The 26,165-nt window shown below is 40.7% G+C and overlaps 2 protein-coding genes and 1 long non-coding RNA gene across 4 annotated transcripts in view; 2 read left to right on the forward strand and 1 right to left on the reverse strand.

Annotated features, from left to right (window-relative positions):
* Window positions 1–17,477, forward strand: part of R3HDML (R3H domain containing like) — a 43,295-nt gene extending 25,818 nt beyond the window's left edge. The window contains exons 4-7 of the mRNA XM_078392577.1: window positions 543–661; window positions 2,018–2,150; window positions 8,521–8,636; window positions 10,525–17,477. Of these exons, the coding sequence (XP_078248703.1) occupies window positions 543–661; window positions 2,018–2,150; window positions 8,521–8,636; window positions 10,525–10,657 (501 nt within the window). The 3' untranslated portion in view covers window positions 10,658–17,477. The remainder of the gene's footprint in view (window positions 1–542; window positions 662–2,017; window positions 2,151–8,520; window positions 8,637–10,524) is intronic.
* LOC140706516 (uncharacterized) lies at window positions 2,436–10,719 on the reverse strand. The gene is made up of 2 exons (XR_012086163.2): window positions 9,473–10,719; window positions 2,436–6,112 (listed from the first exon to the last, which is right to left on the reverse strand). It is a non-coding gene; the product is annotated as an uncharacterized LOC140706516 (long non-coding RNA).
* An 802-nt stretch (window positions 17,478–18,279) lies between the features above and the next one.
* HNF4A (hepatocyte nuclear factor 4 alpha) overlaps window positions 18,280–26,165 on the forward strand; it is a 74,835-nt gene continuing 66,949 nt past the window's right edge. The window contains exon 1 of one of the 2 annotated variants that reach the window (XM_072996925.2): window positions 18,280–18,973. In XM_072996925.2, the coding sequence (XP_072853026.2) occupies window positions 18,971–18,973 (3 nt within the window). In that variant the 5' untranslated portion in view covers window positions 18,280–18,970. The remainder of the gene's footprint in view (window positions 18,974–26,165) is intronic. The other variant, XM_078392575.1, reaches the window with a different exon arrangement.

Consider the following 26,165-nt stretch of genomic DNA (forward strand, 5'->3'; position numbering starts at 1 on the left):
TCATGTGTAAATTGACATGATGAACATCGATACTTTCAAAGTGACCTCTACACCTCTTTCTCCTTGGCCTCAGTCTAATGCCATGCAGTCCTTAACCCAATTCCAAAAGCTGCTTGCACACAATTCAGTTCAGACTTCAAGGAAGAGCTTGAAGGAGTTAGAATGAGAGAAAAGGAGGTGAAAGGAAAATAAGGGAGGGAAGGAAGCTAACTGGTCAGCTGGCTAGCTCACCCAAAGGGGTAGCCCCAATTTTCACTTTGCTTTCTGCTGTTGTGTGACCGCCAACAAATCACACTCAAGGGAATGTTTCCCTTGACAGGAAGAGGACAAAGTGTTCCCCACCTGCCATTCTGCTTTCGTCAGCAGCAGCACCAGATCTTCCAAGGCCATATATTGTAACATTTCCAGCATTTCCATTACTGTCTGGCATGCATCAGTTTTGGACCAAGGGATTGGTGATCAATGGATGTATTTGAAGAGCAACCCATTGTCTATTGTATGTGGTCTCATATGCTCTTAACATTCTCCTCTTTCCTGACCAGGTATGGGATGAGAGGCTTGCCCGATCTGCAGAAGCATGGGCAGAACAGTGTGTATGGGACCATGGACCCTCACACTTGATGAAATTCATTGGTCAGAACCTTGCCATTCATTCCGGCAGGTAAGCAGTATCCTATGGCAATCAAAGCCTCTAGATTGGCACCCATAATTGAATCAGAATGAATAACCCTTCAAATAATTCATTCAGGCCTGAAAACTGAGCGCTGTCCTATTTTGGCCCTTTCAAATCAAGGATAATCCTCTTTTAAGTAAGAGGCAGCGTGTATCATACCAAATGAAACCATTTTCCTGTAGAAAATACCAAAGAAGCAGCTTTATTAAAAACAAATCTTAGATTAGCTACTTCCATATAACTTTAAAAGATCGTAAATAAAAGAGGACCTTTATCTGAGCTTCTTACGATTGTGTAAATATTTTGTATGATTCCCTTATAGATATTCATTCATTCATTCATTCATTCATTCATTCATTCATTCATTCATTCATTTTGGATCATTTGTAACCACCTTTTCTTTTGTGAGGGAACCCAAAGCTTACAATGTTAAAACAAGTGACACTAAACACACAGTAAATTACAGGTTAAAAAGCAATTAAGCATGCAGTAGAAACTGAACATTCATCAATTGATTAAAATGCATTTAAAACTGAAATTAGAAAAATTTTTGCCACTTCCAACCTATTCACTCACAACAAAATGATACTTTATAATAGGTAAGTGAACATCTCCAAGTTGCATATCCCTTAGTGTGAGAATCATTGGAGCAATCAAGGAAAAGATGGAATGTATAATAAACAAACATACAAACCCAAAACAAACCAAAATTAAAACCAGAACAAAAGAGATTCTCCATTTGCAATGTTCATGTGCTAATTTATAAATGCACAGAGACAGTAATTCATGTGTACAAGTGCACATTTCTGTAATAATTGCTTTAACTTAACTATAAAACACCTAAGCAGAAGGACTTGTGTGCAGGCTCAGTCTGCCAATTGGGTTCTGATTGCTAAAGGGCAATTTCAGTGCTCCCTTTGCTCCCAGTTCTTACAATAATTTAGTTTCAAAATGGACTCAAGACTAGATAGGTCTTCAAATAGAGCATGCCTTCAAAGAACTGTCCTCTGCCAGTTCTTCAAGTAGAAGACTTTCCTATATAATTTAGGAGACACTGCTATTATAGCTTCCCTGATAATGTATTATTAAAAAATATGTGATATGACATCTCAGTGCTCCCCCCTACACATTTCATTTCATTGATTGTTGCCATACAGCAGGTGGAGAAAACATCACACCATGTGGGATGACATCACACCATGCTTTTCACCACTGTGTTGGATGTGGTGCCTTACCTTCCTGTACCATAGTGTTGAATCCTGGTCAGGAAGATTTCTTTGTATTGCTCAGAGCTTTTCTTTAGCACATGGATAAATAACCTGTAATTGACATGGCTCTCTGTAGGTACCGTTCAGTGATGGACCTTGTGAAATCATGGTATTATGAGAAGCAGCACTACTCGTTCCCTCACCCCTATGAATGCAGACCCAGTTGCCCTTTGAAATGTAGTGGTTCTGTCTGCACCCATTATACTCAGGTATGTACCGGTAATGGCAAGTTACAGTACTTCAGTAAAATATTAGAAATGGCATTTAGTCTAACAATTATTTTTGGTTGTTGTGGGTTTTTCAGGCTCTTTGGCCGTGTTCTGAAGGTTGTTCTTTCTAACGTTTCACCAGTCTCTGTGGCTGGCATCTTCAGAGGACAGCACAGAGGCTGGCGACACATTAGGAAGAACAACCTTCAGAACACGGCCAAAGAGCCCGAAAAACCCACAACAACCATTAGATCCCGACCGTGAAAGCCTTTGCGAATACAATTATTTTTGGCTCACTTCCCATGAAACACTCAGTCACAGGCAGATCACCTTTTTGTGGTTCTATCCAGAGCATGCAAAGATTACTCTTTTTTTTACCCAAACTCCCAGAATACTGAAGCCAACTTGACCACTGGCCAAAAGGTAACTTTTCTAAGCCTCAGGAGCATACATATGTAATACTGCCAGCCAATGTTCAAAGCGGTTTCTGTGAGTTTTGACTAGAAGAAATCCATTTGATCAAGATTTGTCGTATGTCAAGGTTTCTCAGTCTTGTTGTCAATCTTCTTCCTTCTTTCCTTCCCTCTTTCCTTAGTCTGTCTATTCTTTTCAATGGAGAAAGCTCTAGGGATGGAATTCTGTTGGAATGAATGGGACAATTCACGTACACTTCATGCCTCTATTAATATATACACACTGCATGTAATTACTTACCTTCAGCTTTGGGAAAGAATGTTCAGTTAGTAGATTGGCAACATACACTTCTGGATGTTAAACGGCAAACCACCTTGTGGTTTCATAAATGGCTAATAATTTTGTTTGGCATAAGCTTTTCCAAACTGTACCCCCACTTCTTCAAATGCACAGATGTTGCTTCACTGTAGTTCCAACCAGTCTCTCATTGTCTATGTTGGCTAGGATGTTTGGGAGTTGCGGTCCAGTGATAGTTCCATAACATATCAAGGACTACAGGTTGTACAATAAAGGGGGAAGAGCATTAGAAGACTGCTGTCCCCATCCATCTGGGATGATTCATACAGAGTTTTATGCATGTGGTTTTTGCTATTCCTGAAGTATTCCCAGATTCGTGTTTATATCTGGATCAAAATGCTCATTTAAGTACCATTGAGATGACTGAGTGCAATTTTGAATGGAAAAAGTGGGTCCGTCATCTGGTTTGCTATACAGAAAATTAGGTATGACTAAACTGGACAGAAGCCATTATCGTCATCGGCCCTGCAGCTCTCCAGAGAATTCCTACAGTTTTGTATGGTGAAAAACAGTGGATATGATAACAATAATTCTTAGTACCTATCCATATAAAACTTTCCCAAAATGTTTCACCTGCTTTATTTCAGTAGCTATTACAATATTCTTCAATAGACCAGCTATTCTTTCCCATGGGGCAAGCTAAGAATGTCAGACAGTGGTTTGTGTAATTCAAATCAAGAGACTTTGCTGGCTAGGTGAGGCACAAGGAAGGGCTAGGCAGCTGTAGATTTTGGTTTGAATCCCAGTGCTCCATAAGCTCCGAAGTGTGAAACAGATAGAAGGAAGCCTTGAAGGCAAGCATAAGTTACAAGAGAAGAGCATCTTCAACCATGTTCATAAAAGGTTAAAAGATCTCCACCTGAAGGGACTCACAACAGTGTAGATTGTCACCTCCACCCCTTTAATTTTCTACCCATCCCTGCCTGGCAACGTTTCTTGAAGTGAAAAACATTGCACTGTTTAAATCTTAGTTTCTTTCCTAGAAGCATGGCCTGGTTTTTCCATTGCACCCTCTGCCATGGGTTCATGGCAGGTGAACCTTTCCAGCTGAGCTGGATGGAAGGGAGAAGGAGAAGAAAGAAAATTGGCATTTGAGGGAGACAGTGTGATTTAAATCCCCAAAATGAGGCAAAAGGAATGTAGGATTTAATATTTGTACAAGCAGCTTCCTCATAAGGACAATACAGTACTTTTGGACATACTTTATAACATTCCAGACATTGCCTGGTGAGGACAATAATAAACCTAGAACATTAGTTTCCTAACATTTGTTACTTGGCAAGAAGTTGAATAGCTGCAAAGAGGTCCAGTTAGGATTGCCAACTGACCAGGGAAGAGCCAACCTGGCCTGCTCTTCTGTTTTTACCACTACCTTTCTCTGGAGAAATCATCCTGGAAAATTTTTCATGACAGAGTTATCATAAGCATTATTGCATGCTAATGCCTGCAGAGCATGCTTTTGTTAAACTACACAGGTGTTATTGGAAAGTGTTGCCAGCCCTATATTTATTTCTATTATTTACTACTTAAGGCAGTTTTCAAGGTAGTCTTTCTTTCTTTCCACACATGAACTCCATCATAGGTAAAGTTAAGAGAAAGGGACTGGTCCAAGATTCACCAGTAAGTTTCATGACTTAACTGTGACTAGAACCTGGGTTTCTCAAATCCTAGCCCAGCATTCCCACCACTCCAGCTGTTCCTAGGTGGTGATTCAGGGTGTGTGTGGGGACTTTGAACCTGAAGCTCTTTTAGTTACTTTTATAGTTACAAGGAGAGTGACCTCACATTTGAGGTGTGTTTGGTAGCACTGACTATCAAATCATGCCATTTTGATAGGGGTTTTAAAAGCAAAATATATATTTTCATGAAGAACTGTTGCTTTTTGAAAACTGCAACTAAAAAAGCAACTCTGCTTTTGGAGCTGTAACTGTAACTAATTATAGTTAGTCAAAGATCTTAGGACTCTAACTGTAATGGATTACTTTTTCAAAAATCCATTTCCGAGGTCTGCTTTCAAGATACAAACCCTTCCGAGACAGCTCACAAGGAATATCAGAATCCCTTAAGAAAACCAGAGTTTGGAAACATAACCTTTTCATTTTTCATTCACTTTTATTATTTATACTCTGCCTTTCTCTCCAAGAGGATCCAATGTTGTAGTACAGATTTTCTCCCTGGAATCCACTCTCCAGCCATTGCCTCTCTGGGAAGTTATAGATTTTTAAAATGACTTCTCCAAGTTCTGCATTAAACAGTATTCATACAATTGTCAGGATTCTTCACTTCTGTCGTGTACTAAGCATCATTGGGCCCTATGAGGAGATATAAAACTCCTTCTGGAATTCCTCCTTGCCAGCTTCCCCTATTCCTTTCCCATATGGCAGTTGGTGATGTTATAACAAGTCCAGCATTTCAAGGGCATGAAAACCTCCTTTTCACCTCAGTCGTTGTGAATCATCTCCATCCTGACAGGATTTTGCTAAAACATCTGGCACCTTCGTGAATGGAGGCCCTTCATTTGCTCCTCCCCACATGTGTGGGCAGCCAGCCCAACGTGGTAGCTGTTCTGCTCCCACACAGGGCTGCGGCAAAATAATTCTAGTTAAAATGAACAGTGCACTACACAGCTCTAGAATGGGCCAGTTTCTACCCTGCAAGTTTGGCCTCTGGAAATGCACCCAGCTCCATATTTGTCTGGCTGTCTAGGTTGTTTACAGATCCCTTTTGAGACCTAAACTGTCTCATTCCCAATGTTGTGTCTGGAGAAGAGGCAATAAAGAGAGATGGGAGGCAAACTGGAAACGAAGAAAAAAGACCTCCTTTTGGAAACTGAGAATTGCGTTCAGCTGCTCACACAGTGCAGATAATCTTATTTGAGTTCGTATCTGAGAAATTCTGAAGAATTGCATGCAAGTTGACCATATGGTCAACTGAAACTGTCCTCCCCACTTACCTCACTTCTAATGGCCTAATCGCTACATTAGTGAGTCAAATAGTGAGGGGACAAATTGGGGGCAATTTGCATAGAATTTTGACTAAACAATTTGCAAAGAAAATATCTTTGGCTGCAGGGCAACAATTGCCATCTCTCTGGTCTAGTCACTTCAAGAGGCCCAACAGGTTCAGGAATCAGAGAGGACTCTCAGTTTTCTTCTTGAAAGAATAAAGAATCTCTTGAGTGTACAGGGGTGCTAGGGAAAAAAGAATGAACAAATGTAAGAAGGCAGTACAGTAAAGTTTTTCACAACATGGGGAAATGCTTTGAGGATAAAAGGAAGAGCTGTTCAGTGCCTCTTCATTATGCAGCTACAGGGGAAAACGATTTGAGTCCTTACTAGTCTTTGAGGTAGAATTGTGACACTGAGTTTGAACATATTTTTTTCAACCATTCAGTACTCACAGGAAGTTCACAATGGTTTGTCTAATGCTATATTTTGTCAGTGCTTTCTCCCTAACTGTTAACATGATTCATTAGTCACTGACTCTCAAATCTTTAGATTGTAGATGGTTCATTTTGTTGGAAATGCCGTATCAACACATGCTAACACATGGGTGGGTAGAGTCAACAGGTGGATAACCTAACTCTCTTTTGCCTTTTCTAGATCAATATACTGATTGCCAGTTTTAGGCTAATTTCTCCCTCTTTCTTCCTTTGTGTCACTTCCAGTTTATTTCACCCCTTCAACCAACTAGAGAGGCAGACTTACATGGCTTCACTATAACAGTGTAGGAGACCTGCATGTGCAGGAGTAAACTTTAAGAGCTTCTGTAACCAAGATTAGAACTCTTTCGTCTATGCTATCCCTGAATGAATTTCTTAAAACAATAAACATAAATTTTCTATTCAGATACCAGTGATGAGTTTACAGACTAGTTGTTCTTGTGTAATAGCCATAAGCTCAGCACCAGTTCACTACACCCTGCCAGCCTAAATAGCAAATATTCTTATTGTATTATTTATTTTATTAATCTCATTTACACATCACCTTTCTCCCAACAAGGGTACTCAAGAAGGCTCACATATTAAAAAGAATAAACACAATAAGTTATACATTTTAAAATACATTGATTAAAAGCATGTAAAACATTAAAAATTATCTTAACTTTAAAAATGGCATTCAGGGAAACATGATAGTTAAAAGTCTGCCTGAAAAGCAGAGTGTTCAGTTGTTGATGGAAGGATAAAGGGGAGGGCGGTGCCAACCTAACCTCCCAAGGGAGAGCATTTCGTAACCTGGGAGCAGCCACAGAGAAGACCCTCTCTCATGTCCCCATGAACTGTGCCTGCGCTGTCAGTGGGACCAAGAGGAGTGCCTCCTCTGACTATCTAAAGTGCAAAGAAGGCTGATATGAGGAGATACAGTCCTTCAGGTAGCCTGGACCCAAGCAGCCTAATGTTGACCAACCATTCCCAGCCTCATGCCCACCACATGTGCTGGGCAAAAACTGCCATTGCCCATGCTAGGTGGGAATGATTGTAAGTTTCAGCACATCCAGAAGGCAACAGCTTGGAGAAAGTTGAACTAGAGAATAGCTTATTTCAGATATCATAATAGAAGTAGAAAATGAGAGCTGGATAAGACCAAGGGTTTATGTATCCAGTAGCCTTCCCCTAATGGCTAGCCTGGTAGTTCGGTGAAGCCCGTAAGCAGGTTAGGGGATAAGATTATCTGTATCCCATTCTTGCCCCAGTAAGCAATATTTGATGGCATAAGAATAATGAATAAATGTTCACCAGCAAGTTGATTTTGACTTATGGCAAACCTTCTTATGGCTTTCCAGGTATAAAATATTCAGAAATGGTTTCCTATTCATTCCTTTCTTCTAGGGCCTCTCTGGGACTGTGTAGCTAGCCTAAGGCTGCCTAGTCTTGCTGTTCTCCTGAGAGGCACAGTGGGGAATCAAACTCAGTACTCTCACTGAGCTATCCAGTCATCCTCGAATAGCATACAGAGCTGGAAGTTGCAGAGTTTATTTAGTGATAATGATTAGTTGTCCTTCATAAAGCTACCCTGTAGGGCAGGGGTGGATAAAGTCTAGATAGAGGCAGTCATCTGCTCCATGCTGTTCCTGCTGATTATTGTGTGACTTAAAATGGAAAACTGATCCTTTAGATCTGGGGTTGGATTCTTCATTTTATGACTATTTCACACACACACATGGGCAGGGGCACAATATCCTTAACACAAAATTTTCAGAACCTGAGCAGATACAGAACAAGGAAGTGGATAGAAAATGGCCCCATGTCTTTCATGGCTGAACATCCCTGCTCTTTAGGTTGGATCCAGACTTCAGGCTTCTGCGAACAAAAGGGGTCTACTTGTGGAAGATCCCTCTGCCTGATATTTGAGGATTATCTCCACATCACCTCTGTTTCACAGGCTGAGAGGAGGGAACACCAGAAGGATAGGGACATAGAAATCCACTACCTTTAGCCCAGTTACAATCTTCCAAATTTGGATACAACTCTGTAGCTTTGTCTATACGACAACATCCTGGAGTCTTTGGTATGCCCTATTACGTCTTCTGGTTAAAGGGTCTTCTGGTTAAAGGGACTATATTTTGTCTTATCATAGTAACTCCATTGTCTCCCAAACAGATGGTGTGGGCTTCTAGCAACAGAGTTGGCTGTGCCATCCACACCTGTACCAACATGAATGTGTGGGGGAACACATGGCGGCAAGCAGTCTACTTAGTGTGCAACTATGCCATCAAGTAAGTAACCTAGACACAACAGCATTAGGGAAGAATAAGAATGAAAACATCTTCAGTATATGAAGCAGCAGAAGGTAGACTAGGACAGGGAACCTGCAGATATCATAAAGCAACTCCAGGTCCCACCAGGCTCAGTCACCAGGGCCAATGGTCAGGGATGATGGGAACTATAATCCAAAACCAGGGTCACAGGTTTCCCCCAATATAGACTGCAGTGCACAGGGGAGCACTGGCCAATTTGTGATAAATTGTCTAGTGCCTGCTGATTGCTTTTATTCTTGCAAATATATATATATATATATATATATATATAACATATCTAGCATATATATATGCTAGAACCACTGGAATTTGGTTTGATCAAAGAAGAACCACTGGAATTTGGTTTGATCAAAGAAGAAATGTTCTTAAGCAAGAATGCATATGCAATTAGTACTGAGTCAGATGTACTTAACCAGGAATTCTTGGTTGAATGTGGACGTCAAAACAAAACTCCCCTTTCCCTACTTATCTTTTTTTTCCCTGTCACCAATACTACTTCATCTGAGAACATTATATCAGCGTATACTTTCATCCCAGGAGATTCATTTGGAGTGGGGAGCCACTAGGAAGTGATCCATGGTTACCTGCAGTAACACCCTCATTTCCCCACAGTTACCAAAATAGCCTTCTTTTCTGGCATATGTGCATGAGGCAGTGGAGATGGAAAAACCTTTCAGGTCAGCTCTGCACTTAATATGGATTATTTCCATCTTAATTCTTAAGAGAACTTGTGTATGTATTCTAAGGGCTATGGAGCGCAGTGGCTAGAGTGTGGAGACCCAAGTTCAGATTACCATTCAGCCATGGCATGCATCGAGTGAGCTTGGCCAGTTGTAGTCTCTCAGCCAGTAATAAGCTTGTTGTGAGATTAAAACTGGGAGGACAAGAACCATGTACGATGTCTGGAGCTCATAAGAGAAAAGTAGATTATAAACGCAACAAGCAAACAAATAATTGACCATTAAAAGGGTTCCATATTTCCTGCTATTCACATATGGATTTCCTTAATGGAGTAATGCTTCCAAACATGAGCTGACTACATTATCTGCTTTGACCCATTTCCCCCCCCTAAATACAGAATATATTTGGTGAGCCAGGGAGATTCTGTTTTTTAAAAAAGCAATCAAAACTGGCCAATCCTGCCATTCCTACTTGCAAAGTCATTTCATTCTGCTGTTTTGTTTTATTTAAAAAGATGACCATTGTGGCATTTAAGGTGGAAAGAATAGCAAGCCTCTGGTTTGTCCAACAAAGGCCATTCTAATGCGTCCTAAAGCAGCATTTGCCAAAGTGTGCACCAACCTCACTTGGCAAAGTGAGCCAGAGGAGATAGATTTTGCCATTGCCTCCCTACCTGATTGACTGTTCAGTCTCTTGTGGGTGCATTTCATTTCCATTTGAACACTATACTGGGTAAACTGGATCATTAATTTATTCCTGACACAGACACACAGCAAATCACTTATACCTACAAGAGACCATTGTTCACTTCCTTGCTCTGCTACCCTGGACTTGACTTCCTCTAATTACATGATGTGTCAATGACTCGTGCAGAAACACGGGCACACGCTTCATTTATGGAGCGAACTGCCACAAGAGATGACGGTTAAAAAAAAATCTTAGCAGAATTTGGAAAAGTTGCTTTCAGAGATTAAAGTTTGGGCTCCTCGGGGATATATTCTGGAAACAAGATGCTGGATGAGATAGGATCTGACTCAGCATCTTCTTAGGAGACAGTCTCCTCCAAGAGTAAATCACTCAAAGGGTATAAGAGTGAAGCTATGCAACTTCCCAGGAATGGAATTTGCCTCATACTTTGCCCCTCCCTCTCTTTTTTTTCCCCCAGGGGAAATTGGATAGGAGAAGCACCTTACAAAATGGGAAGACCTTGTTCAGCCTGCCCACCTAGCTACGGAGGGACCTGCAACAACAACATGTGTTACTCTGGACTAAGATCCAACAAAGTGACCTGGTTCTGAACCTAGCCTGCCTGTTTTGAGTTTCATGACAGCTGGAGAATCTGGACAGCAGAACCGCAGCTAGAAATCACAGAAGCACACTATACACTGTATTGTGTAACAGAAGGATTATTTGTACACATGGAATCCGAAGTCCCCTCCATCTGTTCATATAGATCGTTTCCACTGCTAAAGCTTCAAGTATACACTCTTCATGATTATATATATCAGTTTATATATGTCAGATTGCAGTCCATATCGTTTAAAAAAATAGGAGAGAAGTTCTTAACCTTCACTATAAGGCAGCCATTCTGGTTAATGTATTACTTGTGGAACCACCATATTTTCTTATACTGTAATTGCCACATGGATGGCTATTTCAAAGGGTCCACATTTTAGCTAAATCCTGCCCAAATAGCTGTGTCTTCTGTGATCCTGTCTTTAGGTTTTCTTTGGAGGTAGGAGAAATATCAACATGCTTCCAAGGCAAAAATAGGTTATTTCTGGGCCAGCATACCATTCTTGATCTTTGAACTGTTTTCCCAATGGTGTTCATGCATTTTCCAGACCAATTATAAAGCAACTGGCATATGCTCATGGAAGGAATTTTTTTTCCTCCAATACCTTAATTTCATATTTGTCTGAATTATCCAGACTCTTTGTGTTACTAGCAAGCATGTTACATTTCATTATCCTTTATTGTTACAACAGAAGAGGAGTAAATTTTTTAACTGGTAGTTTAATAAACCAAATTCTTTTTTTTTAATTGGGCTATTGAAAAATTCAAGCTGGATAGCTCAGTCATTTAGGTATCTGCCTGCACAGTTGTGATTCCTCACAGTGGCTGCAACATGTCGAGCCAGCCTATCTGCTCTTGGGTGAACTGTGCAGTCCCAGAGAGCCCCTTGGAGAATGGAATGGTAAACCATAAGTCAGAATTGATTTGGTGGCATATGATGATGATGATTGAAGAACTCAGTGTCTTAGCCTAATCTAATTTGTTTAAAGTGACGTATCTTGGTGGCCATTTTATTATTATGTTATGGTATTCTGCTTAGGTATATTATATCCGGCTTTGAGACTTAATTTACACAATATGTATTCCATCAAAATATGCCAGATCAAACATGAATATTCTCCTGATTATTCCATAAAGGTAAAGGTTCCCCTTGACATTTAGTCCAATTGTGTCCGACTCTAGGGGATGGTGCTCATCCCCGTCTCCAAGCCGTAGAGCCAGCGTTTGTCCGTAGACAGTTTCCATTGTCACGTGGCCAGTGCAACTAGACACGGAACACCATTACTTTCCCACCATGGTGGTCCCTATTTATCTACTCGCATTTTTACATGCTTTCAAACTACTAGGTTGGCAGGAGCCGGGACAAGCGACGGGGAGCTCACTCCGTCGCGTGGAATCGATCTTACGACTGATGGTCTTCTGACCTTGCAGCCCAGAGGTTTCTGTGGGTTTAACCCTCAGCGCCACCATGTCCCTTGATTATTCCATAGGTGGGTTGAATATATCTTCACATCATTTCGCTGTAGATGTGCAGACCAGAGAGGGGCACAAACTGCTGCTTCATCCTTTGGACAAAACAGTATTTGGTGCTTCCCAATGGATTCCCACTAAGGAGGTGGAAGCTGAGGCTCTGCCTTTGAGTGGGCGCATTCCAGAGGAGGCAGGCCTGGGAACTGCTTAACACCTGTTTGTCCGAAAGACTTCATGCTCACCACTAGTGCTAACTCTTTGGGCAAAAACTCTCTACAAATCATAGAATTGGGTAACAGAAAGGGATTGCAAAGTTCATCTGCTTCAACCTTTCTGATGTAGGAAATCCTTAGCTCAAGGATCCTTGACAGATGGTCCTTTTTGAAAATCTCCAATGAAAGAAAGCCTACCACCTTTTGAGCTGGTCTCTGCCACTGTCAAACAGCTCTGACCTTCAGGAAATTCACTCTAATGTTTACTTTAAAACTTTCTTCTTGTGATTTGAATTTACTGCCCACAATTCATTTCGTAAGTCATGTTTAAAAGGATGAGAGCTGCACCAAAATCTCTCTTCCTTCTGTAGTGTTCCTATAATAAATCAGAGTTAGCCTTTCAATAAGTGGGAACTCATGCCGCATACTTCCTCTCCCCACCCTTACTAAATACTTAATTTTATTAGTACATGAATAATAGCCAATGTAGAGCCCCAGGGAAGGGGCTGGCTGGATTTTGTTGTTGTTGTTGTTGAAGTCTGTAAACTCCTTGAAGCCAGGACCCCCCGGTATTTTTTGCCAATTTGATTTGGCAAAGCACCACTGTCCATATATGAGACGGTGTAACTAATACATAGTCTGAACAAAGAAAACGAGAAATGGACAGCATCAGACCTTGGGAATCTACCAGGACCTGAGTGATCCAGCAGCACGCGCGAAACACTGTTGCTTATCTTAGCTTCAGGTGTTAGCTGATAGCAGCATTCAGGCCACCATTTAATTTTCCCACAATGGCCCTGTATTGTGGGAAGATAAAATGGCTGCATGCTGCTGCCACAGCCACATAGGCCATGCACAGGTTGCTCTGGGGTAAGAATGGGAACTCATACATGAACAAGTCTTAGCAGTAAGTGTGTGGGGCGGGAGCGGGGAATTAAGAGAATGGTAGGAGGGAGAGAAAAGGAAGTTTTCCCAGTCCTCCACTATAAGCTTCTTGAACTTCCTTCCATAAACAGGCTTCTTGTGCACAAATATAGCAATAAATATGGTGAACCCAAAAGTATATCATTCATCCATTTATTTATTTAAAATTACATCTCATGTTACCCTATTCAGTTTAAAGTGGGTAAGGACCATAATTCATAATTCATACTCCATATAAGGAGAATGTGCAAGAATTCCTCCTTTTGATTACAGTTCCCAGAATCCCCTATGGTGGAAGAAACTGAGCCAGGGACTTTCTATATATAAAAAGACAACATTAGTCCAAAGCCAAATCACTGAATAGCCCTGCAAAAGAAGAACAAGATAGTATTAGGTGTGGCAAGGTAATCATTATTCAGAAGACAATAGTAAAGGGAACAATATAATTTAAAAGGTTGAAATGTGATGAAGCCAGATTCATAGTTTGGATGTATGACTAGATTCACTTTTGATGTTTTAGGCCCAGGTTTTATTTGCAACCCCACATCCTATCTGTAGTTTGTGCAACTGGGAGGGATTATCAAGGCTGAGGTGACTGTATATCTGTCCAGCACTAACCAATTGTTCCTTCTAGCCTTTGAATTCAAAAAGAGTGTTGGCTCTCTGCTAAGTGTTCTTTCCCCTCTCTTTCTTGGGTTGATGGCATTTTGTTTGTTTGCTGTTGATCACTTCCGTTGGTTGCCAGTATTTATATAGTATACAGTATACAGAAGTCTGTAATTTCAGAGTAAGAGAAACTATCTGGACCAGGAAGACCAGTGGTTCAAATGGTGGAAATTCCCAGCAAACCCCAAGGGCACTTTCATTTTCCAATAGGAAACAAGACCTGAACTTGACCTATCTTGGGCCATGAGGCCTTCTGGGTGAGTACAATTCAGATGTCTGTCTGGCAGGTGGAATTCCTAAAATGGAGAATTTTGAGCGATGGAGTCCAAAAACAACAGAAAGTTACTGACTGAGAGGTAAGGAAGTGTGGGTTTTCAGATCAGAGGCTGTGCAACCTTGTCTCTTTAAGATTCTCCACTCTTTCGCAAGGAGGCAGAGACTACACCACACAATCTGGCCTGATGGGGTAACAGATCTCAATTAAGTGACAGCCCTTGGTCAGAGAAAGTGACTACTAGAGCTATCCAAGGTCCTGATACAATCTGCCACCTTAGCCTCCACCACAAAATTTACTGTCGGCATCAGCATTATCAATGATTTGAAACTATATTTTCCTTTTCCTCCTATGGCCAGCAGCCAAAAGAGAGAGCTTCAGGACTTGCATAATTGTCAACGTTGTTATGTTGTTATGTGCCATCAAGTCACCTTTGACTCATGGCGACCCTGTGAACTGCCCAGAGTACACACATTCCAGATGGGTGGCATATAAATCTAATAAATAAATAAACACGTAAATGGGCAATCTCCAAAACATCCTGTCCTCAACTGCCCTGCTCAACTTTTGTAAACTTAAGCCAGTGGCTTCCTTTACAGAATCAGTTCATCACATATTTGGTCTTTCTGTTTTCAGTGGATCTACTTAGCAACTGGATTTAGGCCAGTAAGACTGAGATGGTGCATACACCTCTCTTCCTCCCCATTTCACCCTCACAATAACTCTGTAGGGTGGGTCAGGTGGACACAGTGCAACCACCTCCAGATTCTCCTGTAAATATCATTGCTGAGTAGGATTTGAACACAGGTTTTCTGGATCATAGTCCAGCACTTTAACCACTGTTCCATGCATATTATATATGAAGATATGCACATATTGCATTCACATACTGCCTTTCTACCAGTTCATGGACCCAGGGCAATCATCAAAAATTTGGGTGTGTGAGACATACATTAATTAAAAATCCAGTATTAAAAATCCAATTCAACATACTATAGTATTCAAAGATCTTTACCTTAAAACAATTTTTAAAACAATGGACAGGATGTTATTGCCTATGGTGCAGAAGGATTATGAATGTTGTTTATTTGATTGTGTGGTTTTTATTGTTATTTTATGATATTTTATGATTTTGTAAGCCGCCCCGAGTAGATGCTGTCTAGGGGGCGGGGTATAAATTGAATAAATAAATAAAATAAATAAGGATAATTGCATAAGTATCTCCTACACTCCAGTAGGTTTTCTTTTCCTGGCAACTGATCAAGAACATACTTGCAAACAGTGAGCCTAAAGGCGACACATAGTACTTTCACTCCATATTTAGGCAACGGGATTCCAGCCATTTAAAAAAAAAAACACCAACAAATGCATAAAGTCACATCTGTACAAGCTGATGTCATCAGCCATGGGCTTTAATTGCTCCTGAAATGTTTCCTGTTCTACCACACACACACCCCAGTTTCTGAGGCCCCTTCAGTATCCATTTTCATCTGGGGAAGCCTTCGGGAACCATGGGAGAGAGGGGAGCCTTTGATTTCCCCAAATCACTACTGACAGTCTCAATCCCGTTGACGGGGCCATGGGTGGCAAAAATCCAAAATACCTTATACCAGCACAGTAGTGGAGGTCTTTCAACAGGTGCTTGGAGGTAAACTGGCTGGTGCTGGTGCTACATAATACTGAAAAATAGTTTTCCTCCAGCACCTGTAATTGATACAGCACATCTGTCCACAATCCCTTATGATTTTAGCCACACTGGCTGGTGCTTCTGAGAAATGCAGTCAGATCAAAAGTTATGGCAACCGTTAAGAGACCTTTTTTCAGGATTTTTTTTTTCTCACTGTTTTTGGGTAGTAGCTCAGAAAGAATTTTTCTCCCCCTTGTGGGGAAAGCTGGGATCCTGCTGGGATTTAACCAGAGAAGAATGAGATTTTCTTTCATGAATCCTGAATAAGGGCAAAATTCCTGCATAACCATAGATTTATTACCGGTAGATCCATAACTCATAAAATATGTGTTATTAAATAAAATTATATATAGTGTGTATCCATTTGTGTGTGTTTTTGTATGTATAGAAAACACACACTAATGAATTTAAGCTTCTCACTATGTCCTGTCAGAAATAGATAGTCTGGCCCAGAGGCAGAGGAAGATTGGATCCTGATTTAGATGCATGCAACTGGGCTGGTGGAAACATATTCCTCTGCTTGCTCCTATGATCTTCCTCCATCCCTACCTGTAAAGAGATATGTATGTTGTACAAGTTATTTACACTCGACTATCCTCCCATTTGAATTGTTGCAATAGATTATATCTGGATTTGCCCTGGAAAATGAGCTGGAAATTTAGCACAAAACAGGGCAATTTGATTGGAATAGATCAACTATGATAATTTGAATATTTTGCCATTTACTGTACACTGCCTGCCAGTCTTTTTCAGTGTGGATTCCATTCAGAATACTGGTTTTAATATTTAAAGCTCTGAAGAGCTTGCGACCATATTATCTGAAAGAGTATATTTACCATATCTACCTGCTGTCCATAGCCTGCTTCCAGTGCCTCTGCCAAATGGGACAAGACAAAGACATTTTTGTTCCTCCAAGAGATTTTATGAATTGTGTCTGGTGTCTTTATTGGATCTTACCACTCTTCTGTTTTCCTGCTGGTTTTATTTCAGTTTTATGTACTGCAAAATTTTGGTTCTTTGCTGCTTGGTATTCATTCAAGACTTAGAAAACCTACTGCTTTGGTCTACAGTGTTCAGAATTCCCAAGCCAAAAAAGGCCGTCTTGATGAGCAATCCTGGAAGTTGCTAGCCAGAGAAGTCATTTTTTTTCAATAGGCAAAAGGAAATCTCAGCCAACCCTGCCAGTGAAAAAAATGTGGCAATTCTGCATTCTTGCCTGAAAGGATAAGGTGACGAGGGGTTCATGTCCCTAATGGGTTGATAGATGTAGTAAATAGTAAGGAGAAAATAACTGTCTGTATTGAAACAGATACTGAGATCATTTAAGTTAATCAAATTACTAGTCCTTGTATACTAATTTCTCCTTTTCTGTGAATGGGTGTTCTTTCCCAGAAAGGACAAATATCAAGAAGGCAAAGTTTAACAAAATGCATGATGTTTGGTAGGGCAAACAGTGGGGCCGGGTTTTCCACAGAAGAACTGTCATTCTGTATGCAGGGGCCTGAGAAATCGAAACACAAACTGGAGATTGGAGAGAGACATCTAAAAAAGCAGCTGATGCACTGATGACATTCTATCAGTAAATAGAACCTTTGTTTAAGAAATGCCTTTCCCACAAACAAGATGCTAAGACAACAACATAAAAATCTAGAACTAGTATACAGATATAAGCAGGGGCGCTGGGTTCCCCGTGACAATTGCCCCTCTAAGCCAGATGTCAAATTAGCCCCTTTAAAATTGATATTTTAGTTTTCTCTTGGTGGATACATGTATTAATTCATTTTTATGTGAACTGCACCAGAAGCACAGGTGAAAAGCAGGCTATACATTTCTAAATAAATAAATTTCAAATATGGCATGGCATACAGACACACCCTCTGATGTGCTCATATACAACCATACACACTCAGATGTATTTACATTGTCCCAGTACTCTAATCCAGTGGTTCTTAACCTGGGCGATAATGCCCCCCAGGGGGCGATTTCATTTTTCAGGGGGGCGGTAGAACGAAAAGGGGCGGCGTGGGGGCGCTGGAGCAGAAGGGGGGCGGTAGGGGGGCGCTGGAGCAAGCCAAACCTGTTAAGATGGCTGCAGCCTTTTTACAGTGTGCATGAATATATATTTTCCTCCAATCTTAATTTAGTTTCAGAATTTTCGTCTTGAAATTTTTAGTTCCTGTATTGTGGTTTGTTTTTATGCCCTTTTTATATTTCTTTTTGCGTCTTAAAATTCGCTTGCAACTAAATCATTAAATGTTACTTTTTGGGGCCTTTCATTTTCTTGGAACTGAATTTTGTTTTCAGGGATCATTGGATTTAAGTGTAACAAACAAACAAACAAACAAACAAACAATGATAACTTCCTCAATGGCTCAAGGGGGCATCTCTTTCAAAAAGGTTAAGAACCACTGCTCTAATCCATACTCGGTGTTCCACGCTTTTACATATAGACAAATGTACAACTATACATGCATAGTTATATGCACCAGGAGAGAGAGGGGAGCTCAAGGGTGTTTATACACAGACACAACGCCTTTGTTCTCTGTGTTTGTTCAGAGAGGGCAGTAAAACTGTCCCATGTCTCAGCCGCTGTGAAACTGACATCGTTCCCACCTCCCTGTGGGTGGTTCTCTCTGTGTCTGCTGAGCTTTGGGGTGCTAATTCCTTTTAGCTCGGGCTTCTAGGAAGAAGGAGAAGGAAAGCAAACTTGCAGCAGTGGGAGGTCACTTGGGGCCTGAAACCAGGTGTCAATGGAAGTCCCAAAAGTGTGCCATAAAGTCATGTTTGAGTTTCAAGCTTGGGAGCAGTTACTATAGCTACCGTGGCAGACGGAACCTTGCAAGTTGGTTTCCATATGAGTTTGGTTACTATTTAACATCTCCACCCACATTAGGCCTGATTAAGCGAATCAATAAGATAACAGCCGAGGCAGGTTTCCTCACCCTTCCTCTCTCTCCCTCCCTCCCTCCTTCTCCCAGCTTCTTTTCTTGTTATTTTACGCTTTCTTGGTTTTCTCTACATTTATATAGATGAGAAATGGTCAATGTAATTACACAGCTAAGCGCTAAGATGGAGGCCCCATATGGTGAGTACACAAGTTACTGTCCTCCTTCATCTCTTCTTGCTGCTGATGAGAAAGTGTGCAAGGGAACCTAAGAGGTTGTAAGGACTTGGCAATGTATTGTAATGGTGGTGTGTGTGTGTGTGTGTGTGTGTGTGTGTGTGTGTGTGAGAGAGAGAGAGAGAGAGAGAGAGAGAGAGAATTGACCTAGTAGGCAGCATGGATATCCACTAAATTTACTTCTTCCAAGGCAGCTGAAGATGCATGCTTTCTGTTGACTAAAAACAACTGAACTTTCTCCGAAAGTCCAAATATCTGTCCCTTTTGAACTCTATACTAGTGAATGTTTGTGAAAATGTAATGATATAAGCAGATCCCAAGCAACCTGTAAACCGGAAAGGGGAAAGATGTGTGGTCTGACATGAGGGAGGCCAACATATTCTGTTCAAGGTTGATGTTTCAAATTGGTGCTAAGTAGGAGATTTGATTGAGATAACAGACTTTGCAAAGAGGCTGAATGTAGTCATGATGAAAAGTATTCTAAGTGATGTAGACTTAGTTCATCCTATAAACAGTGAATAATAGGCAAAGTTTGATCCTATGGGTTCCTAATATGGATTGTTATGAGGCACGTTTACAAGTTTTGTCACAAAGGTGACATCCTTGTGTACATAAATCTCACTGAGGCTGTCACAATCCAGTGTCCATTTATTTGGGAATGAGGCCTGTCAAATTTACTTCTCAGTATACAAGCATAATAACGCACTCTAAGAGTGTTGGTTTGAGTGGCACAAAGTATTTTCAAGTCTTCAGGTTAAATTCTCAGTTATGTTTTGTGAACACTGGTTGGCAATTCCTATATCTGAACATATGGAATAATTGTTGAAAATAAGCATGAATGATAGGACTGATTATTTTTTTCATTATCTATATATGCTTAAGCTAAAAGAGTATTTTACAACATTGTAGAACTCATGAGTTTCCCGTCTGTTCCACATATGCCTAATAAATTCCTCCAATATACCTTCCTACTTGAGCAGACACTATTTTACATTTGCAACACATAACACTGGACTGAAACAATTTTCAAACACAAGTTCCTCTGGGCAGGAACCTGCCCAATGCTTATTTTACTTCTTGCATGAGACTTGGAAGTGGAGACAAAATCTAGAACTAGGATAAATGTTGGCCAATGGACATCCTGGCTTGGGCATGTGGGAACTGGAATTTAATATTTAACTTTTCCAGGTTCTGGCCCGGAATCGTGAAGTGAAGATCACAGCAGTCAGGAGCTGGGATGTTACTTCCAGCATCACTTGGCAACACTTTCTTACTGTGAGCCTAGCAAAGGTAGCTCAGAGCTTTGTGTTTCATCTAAGCTTCATCATGGCTCTTCCTGTGAATGTATTACACATTCATATTACACCATATAACTGCATGGCCCCATAAGGTGAGCAATGTATCTGCTGTGCAAGGACTTGGTCAGGCCCCTTCTCTCGTCGCCTATATATTGTTTCAGATTGTGACTTTGCTTTTGATCAGATCTATTGGTTCTGTTTCCCCTGGCATTCTACTGCTGCTTTCAATCTTGGCTTTCACCACACACCTCACTCCGTTCACTCTGCTCCTTGTTTGTTGGTCTGAAACTCATCCACTTGTTTGGGAACATTCACCTGAATCTGGTGGATTTATTTATTTCACATGGCATAGTAGAGTACACCATTATTGCTTCTGAAAAGGGCTGTTGTTTTTAATTTCAGTATTCATGGTGATTCTTCTTACTGGGAAATCCGTGTGAGGTCCAGCAGCCAAAATGTGCAGTCTATTTAGTCATGACAAGTCACGTTGCCCTGGGTGCACCAGGAGGAGGCTGGTCTACATTGGTCTGGAACTCAACCATTTGTTTGAGACCACACACCTGCGTCTGGTGGATGAACAGCCAGCTTTCTGATGGTCTGCCTGGCATCTGAGCCCGGAGAACCCAGCATTCCCTGACATACCCTATATATTGATAGTCTTTGAGAAATAATAACATACCGTATTTTTCGCACCATAAGACGCACTTTTCCCCCACAAAACAGGGGGGGTGGAAAGTCTGTGCGTCTTTTCCTGTTTTCTTCTCCTTAAAAATTGGTGCGTCTTATGGAAAGGTGCATCTTATGGAGCAAAAAATACGGTAAATATTGGCAATGCTAACATCAACCCTCTTAGGAAATGGCAGCACAAGCAACACAGCTTTCATTCAAAGTGAGGAGGATGATATCGGTCAATTCTTTGAATTTTTCTAAATTTCAGGTTGTTCCATCACAATTTTTTAAAAATGTGAATGTTGATGAATTCTCCAAAACAAGCTGAAATTAAACTCTCCCTCACTCATACACACCCAGTTGTATAGCTATTATTCAGTCTAGACACAATACTGTTTTACATGCTGCCATACAGATTTTAAAAAGTGTGCAGATTTTTAAAAATTGAGTTTATTTAAATTGTAAAGGATGTCTGTTTGTTCTAGCACAAGTCTTTCTCACGCTTGCAGTTTGCATGGGAGATTGCTTTGTTTTGTGATTGGTCATTGGTAGATAAATACATACTTAATTGGTCAGGCATGCAGCTGGGAAAAAATTCAATCAATGGAAGACAAACATACCAAGAGTAAATATGTTTACATGTTGGCAAGTCAATTCTGACTTATGGTGTGACCCTTTTCAGAGTTTTCTAAGTAGAGAGTACTCATTCATAGTTTACCATTCGCTTCTTTTGGGGCTCCTTGAGGCTATGCAGCTTGCCCAAGGCTACACAGGCTGGCTCGTCTCTCAGGAGACTCAGTGGGGAATCAAACTCTGGCTCCACAGCAAAATAGCTAACTTGCTGAGCTATAATATGGCCCCCGGGCTTCTAACAGTAATGTGCTCAAAGTCTTGGATCTGGATGAATGAATCTGTTTTGCTTTCTGTCATATTCTCTTGCTCTTGTTTACATCAAGTTCTTTCCATCCAAAATATATAACATTTGCTAATTTGGGTAAATTCTTTCCTGAAACAAACTGGAAAAAAAATCCCCATCTACTCTCTTCCAAAGCCATGGCATGCATTTGACAACAAATCTCTAGAAAAGAGGTGGTTTCTTTATCACCCAAAAGGCAGATAAATTGATATACTACAATGTAAAATTTTACTACAGAAGGAACATGGCAGAAGATACCTTTCCTTTTTCAGCGGCGACATCCAATGAACCTGTCATGTTTTGTTCATGTTTTTATCTCTTACGCATATATATATACTAGGGTGTTAATATGTGTGTGTGTGTCCTTATTCTTCTTGGCTGTCAGGTTTACAAATCTCACCATATGCCAATTCATTCTAAGAGTTTTATTTTGATTTATTCTTTTTTTATTTGGAATTGGGAATAACAATTCACAACCTCCAAAATTTTAAGCTTTTCTTAAAAAATGAAGAGGAAGTGTAAAACTACACAGTTTTCATAGCAAGCATGGATTCAACATAAACGCCAGATATTCCATTCATGACAAAATGGCAACAAAGTCCCTAAGCAGCTCTGAATAATTATTTTCTGCCTTAAAGAAAAATATTTATGCATTACTGTATTACTTATTGTTGTTTTTGTTATTATGGGTCATCAAGTCACTTGATGAACCCTGTTCAGCTCTTACAAAATCAAGGCTATGGCTTCAATTGACTTCAGTCTACTGATCTGTGCCACTGGGATGGGGAGGGGACACCATCCCCCAATGTTAGAGAAAGAGGCCACCAGAAACAGGGATCAGACCTGGAAGTGGAGAGTGGGTGCCTAGGTCAGCAACTGCTTTACCTTGTTCATTCGTTTAGCCGTGTCCGACTCTTCGGGACCCCATGGACCAGAGCACGCCAGGCCCTCCTATCTTCCACTGCCTCCCGGAGTTGGGTCAGATTCATGTTGGTTGCTTCGGTGACACTGTCCAGCCATCTCATCCTCTGTCGTCCCCTTCTCCTCTTGCCTTCACACTTTCCCAACATTAAGGTCTTTTCCAGGGAGTCCTCTCTTCTCATGAGATGGCCAAAGTATTGGAGCCTCAGCTTCAGGATCTGTCCTTCCAGTGAGCTTTACCTAGCTATGCTTTATAATTAACATGGTTCTTACAACATTAATACAACCATGGTTCTTATTAATACAACAATCTATTCATGCATATTGCAAAGATTCCATGGCAGCATACGGGACACATTTCTATTTGATTTTTTTCAAATTTTGTATGTCACTTTTCAGTAAAAATTTCTAGGATGATGTAGAGTAGCATAATAAAAATAGGAACAGCAGAATGAGTGCAACAGTGGAAAGAATTATACCTTGATACCCAGATGAATTTTGATATGATTGAAAATGACTGTCTGATTTCATTCTGGAATTAACTCTAAACCGGCTAAATGCCAGCTGTGACTAACACAGGCTTCTGATTTTCTGCTAGACATCTATAAAATTCTACAGGGCTCTTAGTGCAATGTTTTGGCATCAGACTCCCTGACCTGACACTTCTAGCTCAGTGGATTGGAGCATTTGGTTGCAAACCCAGGGGTGGGAGTTTGAATGCCCACTGTGCCTTGGAGAGGTGCCAGCCAAGATCACTCAGAACATCTGTGACTGATGGGGATTACATGCTCTACCACCTGTATGGACTTGGGAAAATTCCAAAGTCTCAGATTGTCAACAGATGGAGGAACTTCCAAACCACTCCTGTGTACGTTATACCTAGAATACCCTAAGATGGCCACAGCTGTGATACAAGGATACAGTATCTGTATTTGGGATCTGAAGGCCTTAGGAATGGACCTCAACAGATGGGAAACTCTGACAGTTGAGCATTCAGCCTGGAGGCAGGCAGTGCAGCATGGCCTCTCCCAATTTGAAGAGACACTTGTTCAGCAGGCAGAGGCAAAGAGGCAGTCCCGAAACCAGCAAAATCAGGGAGCTGGGCAGGGGACAGATTGTATTGGTTATCACTCTCGAATTGGCCTTCTCAGCCACACTAGATGTTGTTCCAAGTCCTCTATTCAGAGCACCTTACCATAGTCTCTTGAGATTGAAGGATGCCTACAGGTCACTGTAACACAGAACTGATTCAACAGAGCATATTTATAAATTATAATGTTCTTTCACCAGCCATCAAAAGGAAGGTGTTTAATCTCTACATATGACCAAGCAGAATGTGTCAATAGGAGGAAATGTTAACCTTTCTTTGTACTCTACACCTCAAGTGAGGGAAGGGTGCCATCCCCATTGTTCATTATCTTCATCATTTCCATCCCATCAACAATTCTTGCAAGAGAGAAAGAAGGCTGAGCCATCACTGGAATGTTTATGGGCTACTAATCTATAAAACATCAATTATTAACAATAATAATGTGTGCTGTGAGGAAACTGTATCTAGGTGCTGTTCAGTAGTCTACTGTGCTGCAAGGACAAAATGGCTTCTACCCTAATGAAGTATATTTATGCTAAATTTCAGTATATGGTATAGTTGGTCCTCACAAAATAAAATGCATTAAAATATGTTGACAGACAAGTGTAAACTGAGGAGTGATTAACTGACCTTATACAATGAGATAAAGACAATGTGTATTATTTATATCTTTTTCCTCTTTTTTTGGTCAGCAAATGTATGCCATCTCTTTGATTTAGTGACTTCCAAAAGGTCCTAACAGCTCTATTCAGCTCTTGCAGAATCGAGGCTGTGGCCTTGACTGAGTCAATCCATTTCTTACTTACTCTTCCTCTATTATTATTGCCTCCAACCTTCCTGAACAATGTTGTCTAACTCTAAGCAAACAAGTGACCGCCGGTCTGCTAATAGTGCACAATTATAGCCACTTGATGCCACTTCAACTGTCATGATTTCATCTTATTGCATTGTGGGATATGTGATTTGTAGTTTGGTGAAGCAGTTAGAATTCTGTGTTGTCATTCAGAACAGTGGACTAGTGAATTCTCTAGCAGAGAATTCTAAGAACTTCAACAATTCTATTACTCCTTAGTGTGGAGCCATGACAAGTAAAGTAGTATGAAATTGTTCTGGTTGTATAGTGTAGCTATATCCATAGACCTGTGTACACAGGCATGCTGTCAAAAGACAGTGCAGCCCCTTTAGCTGAACAAGTGAACAGAAAGCTACTGTACATTGAATCTCCAAGGATTTGTACTTTGTGAATGAAACAGATCCCTGAATATAGGTCTTCACATTTATTTTAATTTTAATTCAGTTTAGTAGCAGCTACTGCAAACATCTGGATAGTCTACAAAAGGAAATATGTTATATGAGATCTGTGAGATTTTTAATTTTTAATTTGTAAACTGCCCAGGGTAGTGCATGCAGATGAATGAATGAATGAATGAATGAATGAATGAGATGGATGGAACAATTGTCAGGTGGATACCAGTTAGCTATCACCTCACTCAGAAGGTGATGATTAATGGCTTCAAACTGGGTGGCAGTAACAAATGGGGTACTCCAGGGATGGGCCCTGAGCTCTGTGCTCTTCAACATTCTTGTTAATTACCTGGATTATGGGGTGCAGGGAATGCCAATCAAAATTGGGGATGAAACAAAATTGGGTAGAATAGCTAATACCCTGAGAGAAACAAAATTCAAAATGATCCCGATAGGCTTGAGCACTCAGCTCAAAACACAATGAAATTTAACAGGGATAAGTGCAAAGTACTATGCTTGGCAGGGGTGGGACCCCAACACACAGTTACAAAATGGGGGATACCTGACTTAGCAATACTGCAATTGAGAAGTATCTTGGAATTATCATAGATTACAAGTTGAATATGAGCCAACAGTATGATGTGGCTACAAAAAAGGCAAATGATATTTTAGGCTGCATTAGCAGAAATATAGTCTCCAAATCCCATAAAATACTCATTCCCCTCTATTCAGCACAGGTTAGGCCTCATCGTGAGTACTGTGTCCAGTTCTGGATACTGCACTTCAAGAAGGATGCTCACAAATTGGAACAAGTTCAGAGGAGGACAACAAAGATGATCAGGGGGCTGGAAACCATGAGGAAATATTTTAAAAATTGAGCATATTTAGACTTGAGAAAAGAAGATTGAGGGGAGATACGATAGCACTTTCAAATACTTGAAAGGCTGTCATACAGATGAGGATCTGTTCTTGATCATCCGAGTGCAGGGCACGCAGCAATGGACTCAAATTACAGGA

The sequence above is a fragment of the Pogona vitticeps genome, chromosome 4 (genome assembly GCF_051106095.1).
Source record: "Pogona vitticeps strain Pit_001003342236 chromosome 4, PviZW2.1, whole genome shotgun sequence".
NCBI lineage: Eukaryota > Metazoa > Chordata > Lepidosauria > Squamata > Agamidae > Pogona > Pogona vitticeps.